The 18,282-nt window shown below is 40.1% G+C and overlaps 1 protein-coding gene across 1 annotated transcript in view; it reads right to left on the minus strand.

Annotated features, from left to right (window-relative positions):
- The window catches only part of nrn1la (neuritin 1-like a), a 220,405-nt gene extending 202,333 nt beyond the window's left edge, over positions 1-18,072 (minus strand). The window contains exons 1-2 of the mRNA XM_061917452.1: positions 17,827-18,072; positions 15,421-15,713 (exon numbers count right to left, since the gene is read on the minus strand). Of these exons, the coding sequence (XP_061773436.1) occupies positions 15,421-15,463 (43 nt within the window). The 5' untranslated portion in view covers positions 15,464-15,713; positions 17,827-18,072. The remainder of the gene's footprint in view (positions 1-15,420; positions 15,714-17,826) is intronic.
- Positions 18,073-18,282: the final 210 nt, after the last annotated feature.

Genomic DNA, 18,282 nt, shown 5'->3' on the forward strand with positions numbered 1-18,282 from the left:
GAAATGGCGACTTGTCCAGGGTGTACCCCGCCTTCCGCCCGATTGTAGCTGAAATAGGCGCCAGCGCCCCCCGCGATCCCAAAAGGGAATAAGCGGTAGAAAATGGATGGATGGATGGATGAACTTGATGCAAGTTATACCACAGCTGCACAGTTATTTTATTTATTATTGAAGTTGATGTTATTTTATGTTATTGAGTTTGAATGTATACAACTTGAATGTTACCTGATGTTCAATAAATTTGAAAATGTTAGGCTTGGCATTAGCGTTCTGTTGGGGCGATGGGGGCAGGTGGGGCTTGAAAACTCCCCCTTGTCCAAAGTGGGGGATGACAAAAAAAAGTTTGAGAACCACTGCTCTAGACTGTGTACACTTGTGGAAAATATGAAATGTTTTTATTTATTTTAAATCAACTTTTTTTTTTTTTAATGTTAAAAAGATTGATTCTTGTTTAAAAAAAACTTCAAGATGTGCATTCACGTAATTATTTGGTCTCATTCTTTTAAACTGTTGGTTTCCTGCAGTTTTTAGTCACACCATTCCCAAGTTTTAACACATTGTCTACTCTTACAGTACATGAAGCCAAACTAACATATTACTATTTTACACTTGGCTGTCTAATTATTATTGATTGATAGATCGGGACACCAGCAGCTCAGGCTACAGAGACCGCTCTGAGACCAAAGGTGCACAAGGTTCATATGCGGACAAAAAGCAAGTTGGAGAAAATTGCAAGTAGTTGGCGAGGTATGAAAGTCTGCTTCCTTAGTACTGCCAAGGTGGCCTTGAGCAATCCAACAAATCCCCCGACTAGCTCAGCTGGCAGGCACAGACAGCATTGTGATGCGCTGCCTTGTTCCCTTCTGACATGCTTCTTAGCTACTTTAGCTCCATCGTAGTGAAACTATGATGTGTACTCTTGTATTAAAACATGTAGAATATTTTTTTTTTTTTTTATTATTAAATAGTTATTTAAACGTAAATAGTTACCTGGGAATAGGTTGATTGGCAACACTATATGGTCCCTAGTGTGTGAATGTTGTGTTTATATATGTGTTGGCCCTGCCCTGGTGTACCCTGCCTTCCGCTCATGTGCAGCTGGGATAAGGGTCTGGATCCCATAAGGCAGTGGTTCTCAACCTTTTTTCAGTGATGCACCCCCTGTGAACATTTTTTTAATTCAAGTACCCCCTAAACAGAGCAAAGCATTTTTGGTTGAAATAAAGAGATAAAGAAGTAAAATACAGCACTATGTCATCAGTTTCTGATACATTAAATTGTATAATAATGCAAATTATTGCTCATTTGTAGTGGTCTTTCTTGAACTATTTGGAAAAAAAGATATAAAAATAACTAAAATCTTGTTGAAAAATAAACAAGTGATTTAATTATAAATAAAGGTTTCTACACATAGAAACAGGGGTGCCGCTAGGGATTTTGGGCCCCATGAAAATAATCTTTACAGGGCCCCCAACACATAATTTCATATAATTTCATCATCATTAGGGGCTTCTCTGGGCCCGCCTCCATCATGGGCCCCTAGAATCCGTCTCCTTTATCCCACCTTTTCGGCGCCCCTGCATAGAAGTAATCAACTTAAAGTGCCCTCTTTGGGGATTGTAATAGAGATCCATCTGGATTCATAAACGTAATTCTAAACATTTCTTCACAAAAAAAGAAATCTTTAACATCAATAATTATGGAACATGTCCACAAAAAAATCTAGCTGTCAACACTGAATATTGCATTGTTGTATTTCTTTTCACAGTTTATGAACTTACATTCTTATTTTGTTAAAGTATTATTCAATAAATATATTTATAAAGGATTTTTGAATTGCTGCTATTTTTAGAATATTTTCAAAAAATCTCACGTCCACCTTGGCGTACCTTCAAGTACCCCCAAGGGTACGCGTACCCCCATTTGAGAACCACTGCCATAAGGGACAAGCAGTAGAAAATGGGTGGATAGTTAATTAGGGTTTATTGACAGGCTAGTTGTCCAGGACCTATCCAGTCTCTCACCCAAAATCAGATGGGATAGGCTCCAGCCTACCTGTAATCCGGATTGTAGGCAGTCAGTCACAATCTTAATGTTTAAAGGCCTACTGAAATGAGATGTTCTTATTCAAACGGGGATAGCAGGTCCATTCTATGTGTCATACTTGATCATTTCGCGATATTGCCATATTTTTGCTGAAAGGATTTAGTAGAGAACATCCACGATAAAGTTCGCAACTTTTGCTCGCTAATAAAAAAGCCTTGCCTTTACCGTAAGTAGTAGACCATATGCGCGTGATGTCACGGGTTGTGGAGATCCTCACATCCTCACATTGTTTACAATCATAGCCACCAGCAACAAGAGCAATTCGGACCGAGGAAGCGACGATTTCCCCATTAATTTGAGCGAGGATGAAAGATTCGTGGATGAGGAAAGTGAGAGTGAAGGACTAGAAAATAGAAATAAAAATAAAAAACTAGACGGCAGAGCGATTCAGATGTAATTAGACACATTTACTAAGATTATTCTGGAAAATCCCTTATCTGCTTATTGTGTTACTAGTGTTTTAGTGAGATTATATGGTCGTACCTGAAATTCGTAGGGGTGTGGCCACAGGTGTGGTGACGAGGCGAAGGCAGCCGGTCTCTTATTATTTTTTTCCCTCCAACAACGGTGGAAGCATCCGACGGTCGGGGGCGGCCGGTGGGAGGAGGCAAGAGAGTCGCAGCTGCCTCTTTGACAGGTGCAGGAGGAACGACGCAAGCTCGCCGCTCATGTCTACGGTAAGAGCCGACTTATTACCAACATTTCCTCACCGAAACCTGCCGGTTGACATGTGGTAGGGAACCATGTTCGCTTGACCGCTCTGTTCCATAGTAAAGCTTCACCGTCATCTTTCGGGAATGTAAACAAGGAAACACCGGCTGTGTTTGTGTTGCTAAAGGAGGCCGCAATACACCGCTTCCCACCTACATCTTTCTTCTTTGACTGTTAATTGAACAAATTGCAAAAGATTCAGCAATACAGATGTCCATATTAATGTTGAATTATGCGATGAAAAGAGACGACTTATAGCTGTGAACGGTGCTGGACCAAAATGTCCTCTACAATGCGTGACGTCACGCATCATCATGCCGCGACGTTTTAGCATGATACTTCCGCGCGAAATTTAAAATTGCAATTTAGTAAACTAAACCGGCCGTATTGGCATGTGTTGCAATGTTAATATTTCATCATTGATATATAAACTATCAGACTGCGTAGTCGGTAGTAGTGGGTTTCAGTAGGCCTTTAATGACCAGACGACTCTGGGTCAGGCTGCATTCTCAGTGAATGCCTCACATCTGTGCAACTCTTTGCCACTGGAGTTAAAGTCACAGTCATTAAACTTTTCTCCTCAAAAGGGAAGAAGTGGCTTAAGGAAAATATAGAAGTGTGAGCACTAGAACTGGGTGTACTATGGACAAATGGGGCCAATTATTTTCATTGTGTTTTTATTTTTGTACTTGTCCTAATCCTTTTGTGTGTATTTTACACTTTTCTCATTTAAAAAAAAAAATCCTGACAAGGGTTGCAGAGTCTCCGCCATCCCCGTGGCGCTGTTGGGAGAGTGGCCGTGCCAGCAACCTGTGGGTTCCTGGTTCGATCCCCAGCTTCTACCAACCTAGTCAAGTCCGTTGTGTTCTTGAGCAAGACACATCACCCTTGCTCCTGATGGGTCGTGGTTAGGGCCTTGCATGACAGCTCCCCCCATCAGTGTGTGAATGGGTGAATGTGGAAATAGTGTCAAAGCGCTTTGAGTACCTTGAAGGTAGAAAAGCGCTATACAGTCGCAGTTTTTTGCATAGTTTGGCCGGGGGTGCGACTTATAATCAGGAGCGACTTATGTGTGAAATTATTGACACATTACCATAAAATAGCTCATTCACGTAAGAGACTAGACCAGTGGTTCTTAACCTTGTTGGCGGTACCAAACCCCACCAGTTTCATTTACGCATTCACCGAACCTTTCTTTAGTGAAAAATAAAGTTGTTGTTTTTTCAAATTCAAGACAAAGTAGTATGTTTTTGGTAACACTTTAGTATGGGGACCATATTCTAAGTAACAAAGACTTAATTTAGAGTTATTTGGACACTAGGGGAACATATTCTAGGTAATAAAGACTTAATTTAGAGTTATTTGGTTAAGGTCAGGGTTAAAGGGTTAGGGTTATTATAAGGCCATGCCGAATAAGGCATTAATAAGTACTTAATAATGACTAGTTAAGAGCCAATATGTTACTAATTTGCATGTTAATATGCAACTAATTAATGGTGAATATGTTCCCCATACTAAAGTGTTACCATGTTTTTATTTTACTGGTGCATTAAATGAACCATGCATGAACATCACCTTGTTCAAACCAACACAGTGCATTGACTCACAACAAATTACACACCTGCAAATCAGTCAGCTGAAAGGGAGAAGTTTGTATTTACACGATGAGTCGGGTGTGTTTTCACCTCCGCTGAACCCCTGATGCCGACTCATCGAACCCCTAGAGTTCGATCGAACCCAGGTTAAGAACCACTGGACTAGTATAAGATTTCATCGGATTTAGCGATTAGGAGTGACAGATTGTTTGGTAAACTTATAGCATGTTCTATATGTTATAGTTATTTGAATGACTCTTACCATAATATGTTACATCAACATACCAGGCACCTTCTCAGTTGGTTATTTATGCGTCATATAACGTACACTTATTCAGCCTGCTGTTCACTATTCTTTATTTATTTTAAATTCCCTTTCAAATGTCTATTCTTGGTGTTGGGTTTTAGCAAATAAATTTCGTCCCAAAATGCGACTTATATGTTTTTTTCCTTCTTTATTATGCATTTTCGGTAGGTGCGACTTATACTCCGGAGTGACTTATACTCCGAAAAATACGGTACCTAAATACGGTACCTAAATGGATGGCATTTAAGTCTAATGTACTTTGACATCGGTTAGCTATGGGTAGCAATGTTTAATTGTACTGTCCCTGTCAAATAAATACATAAATAAAATAAATACAATTGATAATGTTACACAGCCATCCTGTGTTTTTGTCGGACTAATGTTGAGATAAAATAATTGAATCTTTCAATTATCTTCCGCTGACATAACTGAGGAAATATACATCGCAGTCATCTCAAATTCCAAACAGCTCGTTTGGAGCATGTTTGGAAGAAGGCAAGACTGTTTTATAAATATCTCTGATATTCCTCCATGGTTTAATTTCGAATTTGCGGGAACCGAGGGTAGGAAAACCAAAACCGGTACAGACAGTTTAAAAAAAAAATTAGATTTGCATAATGGGACCCCTTTAATGTGCAGCTTGCATGGTACTGTAGTTTCTAAAAACAAAACTAGATGTTAATGTGGAGAGCTCCCAATGACTGGGGTTTACCTACATGACTACATTTTTTCCCCTGGTTCTGCAGCCTGATAACTACACATTTGTGAGACTGTTACACCACTTGGACAAAGTGCCTGAAATGCATTGCCAGAGACCTGTCAGGGATTTTTGAGTCATTCTGGGCTGAAGAGAATATTAACAGTGCTCAACATTTCATTAAGATCAATAATGATGATGGATTAACCCGCATTTAATGCACTCATTTTGACAGCCATAAGAAATACATTATAGAATTATTTGACTGATGAGCCCTGCTTTCCTCCTTCTACAAACAACCTAATAAAATCACATAACTATGACTGGAGAAGGGAAATAATAATATTTTGGTAGTTTGTCTAAAATTGTGACGGAGAGTGGACTAAAAAGGGTGTTTTTGACTTGGAAAGAGCTGAGGAGAGTCCCATGAGACTCAGCTGTGAGCAAGAAGAGGAGAACAAATGCAATACAGTCGTAATTTTCCTTGATCATGGGACTTTGTTGCTTTGTCCCCACTGGGAAAATAATCCACATTGTGTATCGACGTCATTGCTCTGATTGCAGCATGAGATGATGATCAAAGAATGATGGTGACTTAACAGTGGTGTCACTAGGTTTGAAGAACGGGCGGCCAAAGATTGTGTGGCTCGCAACTTTTTGGCTGTGTATTAGATTTACACAACAAACGCTGAAGAAATACAGATGGTGAAAAGCTGGAACTGGAAGAAAGCTTTAGTCCTTTTTGGTAGGCGTAAGATGGCCCAAACACACAAGGACAGTGTTGTTGCATGGGAAACCTAGTAGGCAACTTGCAGACAGAGAAAACGTTGCACGGATGCTAGCAGTGTAAACAACACTACAGAGTTGACCTGAAAACAAAGGAGGTTCTGCAGGAAATAAATGTTCTTGCCTGGAAAAACAGCCACCCAAAGATATGTTGCTGTGCACAAAATCTTTCATTCAAGATTTATTTTTGAATAGGAATGAGGGTAATAGTGAATACGTGGACTGGATTTTCAGAAATGTGACGGAACAAGTTAGATCAGGCGTGTCAAACTCATTTTAGATCGGGGGCCACATGGAGAAAAATCCACTCCCAAGTAAAACCACGGCACGATAACTTAAAGACAAATTTATATTGTTTTCTTTGTTCAAAAATAAAAGAAGCACATTCAAAAAATTTACAAATAATAATGTTTTTTTTCTTATAATTCCCTGTTGCGGTTCATAGTATGCTATCTTTATTTGTCGTTATTTATATTTTCTGAATAAATTATGTGATAACGTTCATGAGTCAACTCATTGTTGTTCATTTTCAATCTATCAAGATAAAAAAAATGATGTCAAAATGAAATTACAGTATGTTATTAATGTAGTTTGATCATTTTCCTCAACTGATGTACTAGCATCATGTGGTTTATTTTGTACATATGTAGCATCATCTACAAAGATACAAAAAATTGCTATTGTGACATCTAGTGGACACATTTAGAACAGCTGTTTCTTTCATTCAAAAATTTCAGGTTAATTTTTATACTTAGCAAACTCATCCCCGCAGGCCAGATAAAACCTGTTCGCGGGCCACACGTTTGACACCCCTGGGTTAGATAGTAAGTGCTGACAAAAGGCCCATTTACACTGCACACCAAATCTGATTTTTTTGTTTTCAATTGACACAGATCTGATTTTTTTTTGCCAGTCGAAACGCTCCAAAGTGCTTCAAATCTGATCTTTTTGCATCATATTCAGGCCACATCCGGAGGTAGACCAAATCCGATTGGAATTTGATCTTTTATCAAATGTGATTTCAGTCTAAACACAACGCAACCTCAATACGACCTGTATGTGACTTTTTTGTCAGCTTTGGGCAAGCTACGTCACTCATGTGCATCGGGAAAGATGCAGTCGCCAATGGAAGTGGATACTTCATCAGAACATCCGATTTCGGTGAGCAAAGTCTTTTAAAGGCCTACTGAAACCCACTACTACCCACCACGCAGTCTGATAGTTTATATATCAATGATGAAATATTAACATTGCAACACATGCCAATACGAACTTTTTAGTTTACTAAATTGCAATTTTAAATTTCCCTGGAGTTTCGTCTTGAAAACATTGTGTAATGATGACGTGTACGCAAGACGTCACAGGTTTTTAGGAAATATGAGCGCTGCACACACACACAGCTAAAAGTCGTCTGCTTTAACGGCATAATTACACAGTATTTTGTACATCTGTGTTGCTGAATATTTTGCAATTTGTTCAGTTAATATTGGAGAAGTCAAAGTAGAAAGATGGAGTTGGGAAAATTTTGCCTTTAACCACACAAACACACGGTGATTCCTTGTTTAAAATTACCGGAGGTGAAACTTTACTATGGATCAGAGCGCGGTCAAGCGAACATGAATCCCGACCGAATGTCAACCAGCAGGTTTCAGTGAGAAAATTGTGGTAAAAAGTCGCTTCTTACCGGAGATCAGCTGAGCCTGTGCCGTCCATAGCTGCCGTCGACTCCCCTGAGACACTGCGCGTCAAGACACCCGTGGAGACACACCTCCAACTATCAGGTACTGTTAAACTCACTAGAACACTAGCAACACAATAGAAAGATAAAGTATTTCCCAGAATTATCCTAGTAAATGTGTCTAAAAACATCGGAATCCGTCCCAATGCAATCGCGGTTCTTTTTGTTTTAACTTGTTTTTATTTTTTTTATTTTTTTTTTTATAATCCGTCGCTTTCAATATCCTCAAACACAAATCTTTCATCCTCGTTCAAACTAATGGGGAAATTGTCGTTTTCTCGGTCCGAATAGCACTTTTTGTTGGGGGCTCCCATTAAAAACAATGTGAATATGAGAGGAGCCCTCAACATTTGACGTCATCGTCTGCGACTTCCGGTAGAGGCAAGGCTTTTTTTGTCAGCACCAAAAGTTGCGAACTTTATCGTGGATGTTCTCTACTAAATCCTTTCAGCAAAAATATGGCAATATCACGCAATGATCAAGTATGACACATAGAATGGACCTGCTATCCCCGTTTAAATAAGAAAATCTAATTTCAGTAGGCCTTTAAAGACGACCAAATTTCCCGTGCATCACGAGTCATCCATCCATCCATCCCTTTCCTACCGCTTGTCCCTTTTGGGGTCACTGGAGCCTATCTCAGCTGCATTCAGGCGTAAGGCGGAGTACACCCTGGACAAGTCGCCACCTCATCTCAGGGCCAACACAGATAGACAGACAACATTCACACTCACATTCACACACTAGGGCCAATTTAGTGTTGCCAATCAACCTATCCCCAGGTGCATGTCTTTGGAAGTGGGAGGAAGCCGGAGTACCCGGAGGGAACCCACGCAGTCACGGGGAGAACATGCAAACTCTACACAGAAAGATCCCGAGTCCGGGATTGAACCCAGGACTACTCAGGACCATCGAATTGTTAGGCAAATGCACTAACCCCTCTTCCACCGTGCTGCCCCATCACTAGTCAATAGTGCGCAAATAATAGGATATATTTCGTACGCTATACCGGTTTTATAGTACCGCGATACTAATGAAGCATTAACGGTACTATACCTCCTCTAAAGAGTACCGGTCCCTCCCAGCCCCCATCGTCGTCACGTCGTGTCATTGCTGTTTTACGAGCAGACAAGCATGTTCGCCAGCGCACACACACGGAGAACTTACAATCAGATACAGTGCATAGACAGAAAAGGGAGAACGGACGCATTTTGGCTTAAAAACTAACGATAAAAGTGAGGTTAAAACACTGAAACGCCCTCAGGAAGAGGTGCTTTACGACATGGCAAGCTAGTTAGCGGCTAAAGTCCATCCGCAGTCTGCAGTGTTGTAGCTACTTCTGAATCACTAATCCTCGCCACCATGGCGACAAATAAAGTAAGTTTCTTACAAGTATCATCCCTGCAGGACGAGGAATAGCTAAACATGTTTCACTACTCACATATTTAGCATTACATAAACGTATTTAGTTTTCTAAAAATGTATATTATGTTTATAAACTCAGGAAATATTTCCTTGGACACATGAGGGCTTTGAATATGACCAAAGTATGATCCTGTAACGGCTTTGTATCGGATTGATACCTAAATTTGTGGTATCATCCAAAACTAATGTGAAGTATCTAACAACAGAAGAATAAGTCATTATTATATTCTAACAGAAGTGTAGATAGAACATGTTAAAAGAGAAAGTAAGCAGATATTAACAATAAGTGAACAAGTAGATTAATAATTCATTTTCTACCACTTGTCCTTAATAATCTTGACAAAATAATAGAATGGAAAATGACACAATATGTTACTGCATATGTCGGCAGCTAAATTAGGAGCCTTTTTTCGCTTACTTACTGATAAAACACAAGTTTTCCTTTATGTTCACTACTTTATTTAAGGACAAACTTGCAATAAGAAACATATGTTTATTGTACCCTAACACTTTTTGTTAAAAATACAGCCAATAATGCAATTTTTTGTGGTCCGCTTTACTCAGAACATTTTTTAAAAGTATCGAAATACATTTTGTTGTGTCATATATATATATACACACGCACACACACACACACACACACACACACACAGTGGGGCAAAAAAGTATTTAGTCAGCCACCGATTGTGCAAGTTCTCCCACTTAAAATGATGATAGAGATCTGTAATTTTCATCATAGGTACACTTCAACTGTGAGGGACAGAATGTGAAAAAAAATCCAGGAATTCACATTGTAGGAATTTTAAAGAATGTATTTGTAAATTATGGTGGAAAATAAGTATTTGGTCACTTCAAACAAAGAAGATCTCTGGCTCTCACAGACCTGTAACTTCTTTTTTAAGAAGCTCTTCTGTCCTCCACTCGTTACCTGTATTAATGGCACTTGTTTGAACTTGTTATTTGTATAAAAGACACCTGTCCTGTCACGCGTTCGGCGCACTTGTTGCGCGGAGTTGCCACTTCGTGGATGCACACACTACCAGTCAGCAGGAATGCAGGTAAGAATACGTTTTAATATAATAAAACAAAAGAACACTGGTGCAAAAAAGGGGAAAAACAAAGCGCGTGCCAATGCACGGAAAGCTAATGCTAAAAACGTAGCAGGAAACAGAAAACATTAAACGACGTGCCACACGCACGTGAAGCTAAGGTGGAACTCAGCACAAAATAATCGAGGGCACAAGGATACAAAACGTGACGTGTTGCAAAAAGCAAGTAATGGACCGAGGACGAACTAAGGAACCAGGTGGGCTTCAATACAAAATAATTATTAGAAACAGGTGTGTGACAGGAGCCCGTGAGGAGGAACACAATACGTTGCCATGGTGACTAACACAAACAAGGAAGTGCTCAAACAAGGATCGGCAGAGTCCAGAAACGAAACATGAACAAAGACATAAATAGGGCAAAACCATTAACGATCCAAGTCACGGATCGTGACATGTCCACAGCCTCAAACAGTCAGACTCCAAACTCCACTATGGCCAAGACCAAAGAGCTGTCAAAGAACACCAGGAAAAAAATTGCAGACCTGCACCAGACTGGGAAGAGTGAATCTACAAAAGGCAAGCAGCCTGGTGTAAAAAAATCAACAGTGGGAGCAATTATCAGAAAATGGAAGACATACAAGACCACTGATAATCTCCCTCGATCTGGGGCTTCACGCAAAATCTCATCCCGTGGGGTCAAAATGATCATGAGAACGGTGAGCAAAAATCCCAGAACCACACGGGGGGACCTGGTGAATTACCTGCAGAGAGCTGGGACCAAAGTAACAAAGGTTACCATCAGTAACACACTACGCCGACAGGGATTCAAATCCTGCCGTGCTAGACGTGTCCCCCTGCTTAAGCCAGTGCCTGTCCAGGCCCGTCTGAAGTTTGCCAGAGAGCACATGGGAGAATGTCATGTGGTCAGATGAAACCAAAACAGAACTTTTTGGTATAAACTCTACTTGTCGTGTTTGGAGGAAGAAGAATACTGAGTTGCATCTCAAGAACACCACACCTACTGTGAAGCATGGGGGTGGAAACATCATGCTTTGGGGCTGTTTTTCTGCTAAGGCAGGGGTCCGGAACCTTTTTGGCTGAGAGAGCCATACAAGCCAAATATTTTTAAAAGTATTTCCTTGAGAGTGATATCATCTTTTTTTTTTAAACTCTGAATACAACTATATGCGTGCATTTTTTTAAAAAGACCAACATTTTTAAAGTATAATAAGTATCTTATTCTTTTTAATAACATTGTTATTCTGAGGCTTACAAGAAATAAATAAAATACTTCTTACCATTAATGCGACTTCTTGAACAGGTGCGGTAGAAACCAGATGGATGGATGAAAATGCATGAGAATGTTTTATATCTTGGACGTTATTTTTGACATTGTGATTACCAGTGGAATTATTCAATACTTATCGTGTTAAGCAATGTCAGCTAAGATTTATCTGAGAGCCAGATGCAGTCATCAAAAGAGCCACATCTGGCTCTAGAGCCATAGGTTTCCTACCCCTGTGCTAAGGGGACAGGACGATTGATCCATGTTAGGGAAAGAATGAATAAGGCCATGTATCGTGAGATTTTGAGCCAAAACCTCCTTACATCGGTGAGAGCTTTCAACTTATTTTCCACCATAATTTACAAATAAATTCTTTAAAATTCCTACAATGTGAATTCCTGGATTTTTTTTCACATTCTGTCTCTCACAGTTGAAGTGTACCTATGATGAAAATTACAGACCTCTGTCATCATTTTAAGTGGGAGAACTTGCACAATCGGTGGCTGACTAAATACGTTTTTGCTCCACTGTATATATATTGATTCAGAAGAAATAACCATTGTTGAAGGACTGGAATGTGGCATTTGCTTTCATGTGAGTTGAAAACCAAGCCAACGCTGATTTCCGTGTCTCCTCAATTTAACAGCCATTAAAAGATTAGAACCCTCCCAAATAAATTTCAGTATGTACATCCACAGCCATTAAAAAAATAGAACCCTCCCAAATAAATCTCAGTATGTACATCCATTTATACATTATACTACTATTAGCCATTTATTTTCACGTAAAAGACACTCATTTTTAAGGTGGACGACTTATTTTATAGTAGTAGCTGCGATGGTTGTGTTCTCTCATATGCAGAAAGACAAGCAGCGTGCAGGTTGGACTGCGCCTTAATTATTCCAGGTAGGACAAATTACAAAAACTCAGACGCTAATAAAGCGTGGAGCCAAAAACCAAAATAGTCGCCATGGGTGAACAGCCCGAAGGTGAAAACAAGACAAAAGGTTGAGCGAGCATTGACCCAGCGACTTGTGCCGGGTGACTAGAACATACAAAGGGGAGAGATTAAGCAAATAGCTGGTGGGGAACACTAATTACTAAAACAAGGGCAGCTGTTGACAATTAGTGTCCATAGAAACCAAAGGTAAACAAAAGGAAAAAGGTTAGAGCACGGAAACATACTAACAGGAAAGTCCACAAAACATAAATCAAGCCATGACCCGGGCAACGAATCAGGACAAACTTATTTTGTTCACTTCATCACACTGTGCATGCAAAACCACATTGGGGCCACGTGAACTTTTACACCGGAGTCTGATAAAAACAACATTTTACTTGCAGTGGAAAAAGTCAGCTGGAAAAAAAAAATCAAAGGGTCTCCACCTTATTGTGACGTGAAGCCAAACGATTTATGATCACTTTGAATAATGACAGGTTACATTATTATTTATGATTTAAATTCATATTCCTGCATATAATTTAATTTGTCTGCAAAAATAATCACACCAAATCATGCAGGGGGGGTTTAAGATTATCCTAGGGTGGGGTTCAGCAACCCGCGGCTCTAGAGCCAAATTCGGCCCTTCAGCGCCACCCTAGTGGCTCCCTGGACCTCTTTCAGAGATGTGTGAAAATTGAAAAGGTCTGTTTTAAAATATTTTCTGTAGGAGAACAAACATGACACAAACCTTCCTAATTGTTAGAAATCCCCCTGTTTGTGTTATACATGCTTCACTGATGAGAGTATTTGGCAAGCACCGTTTTGTCCTACTGATTGCAGCGATCCTTGAACTCATCGTAGTTTGTACAACTTTCTCTGATGCTGCCACAGAAAGACGTGTTTTTATACCACTCCTTTGTCTCATTTTGTCCACCAAACGTTTTACGCTGTGCATGAATGCACAGAGGTGACCTTTGTTGATGTTATTGACTTGTTGGAGTGTTCTATTTTTTCAGACTGTAATGTGCAATAATGTTATATGTATGTGTGTATATATATTCATATGCATGCATATATTTCTCTGTGTGGATATATATACATATACATAGATACATCTCTCATTTCTATCTTTTTTTTTAACTATTTATATTACCATATTGTATATGCACCTTAGGGCAGTGGTTCTCAACCTTTTTTCAGTGATTTACCCCCTGTGAACATTTTTTTAATTCAAGTACCCCTAATCAGAGCAAAGCATTTTTGGTTGAAAAAAAGAGATAAAGAAGTAAAATACAGCACTATGTCATCAGTTTCTGATTTATTAAATTGTATAACAGTGCAAAATATTGCTCATTTGTAGTGGTCTTTCTTGAACTATTTGGAAAAAAAGATATAAAAATAACCAAAAACTTGTTGAAAAATAAACAAGTTATTCAATAATAAATAAAGATTTCTACACATAGAAGTAATCTTCAACTTAAAGTGCCCTCTTTGGGAATTGTAATATTGGATTGAACATTTGGATTCATCAACATCATTCTAAACATTTCTTCCCAAAAAAAGAAATCTTTAACATCAATATTTATGGAACATGTCCACAAAATATCTTAACCCTGAATATTGCATTGTCACATTTATTTTCACAGTTTATGAACTTACATTCATATTTCGTTGAAGTATTATTCAATAATTATATTAATAAAGGATTTTTGAATTGTTGCTATTTTTACAATATTTAAAAAAAATCCCACGTACCCCTTGGCATACCTTCAAGTACCCCTAGGGGTACGCGTACTCCCATTTGAGAACCACTGCCTTAGGGGATCTGCTCCAATTTCGTTGTTCTTTGAACCTGTTCACTGCCTAAATGACAATAAAACGTTATTCTATTCTATTCTTAATCTAGCAAATTTGGTCAGTTCAGTGCATGACAGCAAGCTAATTGATGCTAACATACATATTGCATCATTATGCATTGCGTATAGGTATTTTTGAGCTCATCTAATTTCCTTCACTTATGTCCTCTGTGTATTTAATTTATATTTGTGTGTCTCATGACACATTAACTGTTTGTAATATTGGCTGCATTTCAGATAGTTGTTTGTGTGTCATGTTGTTCCAGACCACAGCAAACGTTGCCCGGCTTGCAAAGATTGTGATGAATCCATTAGAAGAAGACAGCTAGCCGTTTCCTTAAGCCTGGACACAACTCTATACCATTGGCCATTCTGAGCCAGTCATTTCCAGGAGTTATCTCATCCTGTGAGAAGCCTCCATTTTACGAACGATTTCCAAAGTTGCAAAGATGTTTGGAACAAAAATTAAAATACAACATTTCTGTCAACGAAGATTTGCGTCAGCCTTTAATTGTAGGCTAATATAGACACTTACATCAAGTGTTGTCTTCATTATAACACTTTTTTAGTCCATAATGGTTCTTTCAACGTTTTGGGTTTCCGACGCCTGTTCTAGGATTAGATTTAATTTTGGTTTGCAACATGAGATGATGAGAGTCCACTTAGAAATGGGTTTGAGCAGATCACACTGGATTATTCAAACTTTAAGTGAAGTTCAACTAGACCTTCGGCAGGCTTATTGTGACAATGGCAAGTTATGAGTCAGCTTTATTTGCAGCAAAACGCGCCATGTGCACTCATTGAAAGCACAATCGTCACTGTGCTCGTAGTCACGCTTGGCTACACGGGTCCCTCGCAAACTGCACCGGGAGAGACTTGCGACTCACACAAACAACTTCAAGGCGTCATTTGGAGTACTCACTCAGAATGAGAGCAACAGGCAAGAAGTAGCAGGCAGGGTTCATGATGACGCGTCCTCCGACCAGGGCGGGAAATGTCCACTGCGGCGTCAGCTGGAAGACTCTTGTCTTGGATCTCTCTTCAAAGTCTTTGTCCTGGGCTTGCTGCAGCGTGTAGTCCGGAGGAGAGTGTGTGTGTGTGTGTGTGTTGTGAGTGTATGTGAGAGAGCGAGAGAGCGAGGATGGGGAGGGGAGGTCTGTGCGGTGGAAGAGAAGAAGTGGGAGGGGAGTGATGAAGCAAGGTACCACATCTGGCCTGCACGGAACATGACAGAAGATTCGGGCAAAGTTAGCCGACAGCCGGAAAGATTCTGTAACCAAGTAAGAAATATTTATCATCTGGATATTAACTTAATTTGTGCAGACAGATGTTTCAGCGCCTTAGAAAAAGCTAAAAAACGATATTGGATGAACATACAACAGTCTTAGGCTATTATTTTGCTTTGGTGGTCCAAATTTTGAGAAAAGAATGTACACCTTTTTTTGGGAAAAATAATACAAAAACCTCACAATGTCTGAATGCTAAAAACGTTATCACACCGCCTTAAAAAAGGAATGGGATTTATTTTATTATTTTTTTTTTTTACTGAATGAGACACCCAGAATGAACATGAAAATAAAGAGTGTTGTTACGTTGGAATGGCATGGCTGCGATGGTCGTCCATCCATCCATCCATCTTCTTCCGCTTATCCGAGTTCGGGTCGCGGGGGCAACACGCCTAAGCAGGGAAACCCAGACTTCCCTCTCCCCAGCCACTTCGTCTAGCTCTTCCCGGGGGATCCCGAGGCGTTCCCAGGCCAGCCGGGAGACATAGTCTTCCCAACGTGTTCTGGGTCTTCCCCGTGGCCTCCTACCGGTTGGACGTGCCCTAAACACCTCCCTAGGGAGGCGTTCGGGTGGCATCCTGACCAGATGCCCGAACCACCTCATCTGGCTCCTCTCGATGTGAAGGAGCAGCGGCTCTACTTCGAGCTCCTCTTGGATGGCAGAGCTTCTCAGCCTATCTCTAAGGGAGATTCCCCGCCACACGGCGGAGGAAACTCATTTCGGCCGCTTGTACCCGTGATCTTATCCTTTCGGTCATGACCCAAAGCTCATGACCATAGGTGAGGATGGGAACGTAGATCGGCCGGTAAATTGAGAGCTTTGCCTTCCGGCTCAGCTCTTTCTTCACCACAACGGATCGGTACAACGATGGTCGTGTTCCCTCCAATGCAGAAAGGCAAGCAGGAGCATCGATGGTCGTGTTCCCTCCAATGCAGAAAGGCAAGCAGGAGCATCGTGCAGGTAGGTTTGAGTTTTAATTGCTTTAGGCAAGACAACAAATACAAAAAGCTCAGGACGCTAAACGAGCGTGCAGCAAAAAAAATCTAATTGTCACCAAGGGTGGACAGCGAAGAGTTTTAGAGCAGTGGTTCTCAACCTTTTTTCAATGATGTACCCCCTGTGAACATTTTTTTAATTCAAGTACCCCCTAATCAGAGCAAAGCATTTTTGGTTGACAAAAACAGATAAAGAAGTAAAATACAGCACTATGTCATCAGTTTCTGATTTATTAAATTGTATAACAGTGCAAAATATTGCTAATTTGTAGTAGTCTTCCTTGAACTAGTTGGAAAAAAATATATAAAAATAACTAAAAACTTGTTGAAAAATAAACAAGTGATTCAATTACAAATAAAGATTTCTACACATAGAAGTAATCAACTTGAAGTGCCCTCTTTGGGGATTGTAATAGAGATCCATCAGGATTTATGAACTTCCATCCATCCATTTCTACCGCGTATTCCCTTTTGGGGTCGCGGGGGGCGCTGGCGCCTATCTCAGCTACAATCGGGCAGAAGGCGGGGTACACCCTGGACAAGTCGTCACCTCATCGCAAGGCCAACACAGATAGACAGACAACATTCACACTCACATTCACACACTAGGGCCAATTTAGTGTTGCCAATCAACCTATCCCCAGGTGCATGTCTTTGGAAGTGGGAGGAAGCCGGAGTACCCGGAGGGAACCCACGCATTCACGGGGAGAAAATACAAACTCCACACAGAAAGATCCCGAGCCTGGATTTGAACCCAGGACTGCAGGACCTTCGTATTGTGAGGCAGACGCACTAACCCCTCTGCCACCGTGAAGCCCGAATTATGAACTTAATTTTAAACATTGCTTAACAAAAAATTTGATCTTTAACATCAATATTTATGGAACATGTCCACAAAAAGTCTAGCTGTCAACACTGAATATTGCATTGTTGCATTTCTTTTCACAGTTTATGAACTTACATTCATATTTTGTTGAAGTATTATTCAATAAATATATTGATACAGGATTTTTGAATTGTTGCAATTTTTAAAAAATCTCACGTACCTCTTGGCATACTTTCAAGTACCCCCATTTGAGAACCACTGTTCTAGGGAACGGAAAAACACTTAAGCATGGCGAAAAAACAAAAAGTAACGTAAATGTCGCGAAAGGTGAACATTGACACAGCGACTAATGCTGGCTGACTGAAAACTATAAAAGGGGAGTGATGAACCAAAACACCTGGTGGGAACACTAATTACTAAACAAGGGCAGGTGTGGGGAATTAGTACCCATGGAAACAAACAGTAAACAAAATGAGAGAGGGTGCAGCCAGGAAACAGACTAACATAGGGAAAAAGCTACTAAACATAAATCACGCCATGACCCGGGAAACGGATCATGACAAATGTGGGATTTACAATATGAATGATAAAACACTGAATATTGACATCATATGAAAATCACACCCCCTTTCTCGATCGACATATTTTGCAATCAAACGAAACACAACAAAAGTGC

The sequence above is a fragment of the Nerophis ophidion genome, linkage group LG12, assembly GCF_033978795.1.
Source record: "Nerophis ophidion isolate RoL-2023_Sa linkage group LG12, RoL_Noph_v1.0, whole genome shotgun sequence".
Lineage (NCBI taxonomy): Eukaryota > Metazoa > Chordata > Actinopteri > Syngnathiformes > Syngnathidae > Nerophis > Nerophis ophidion.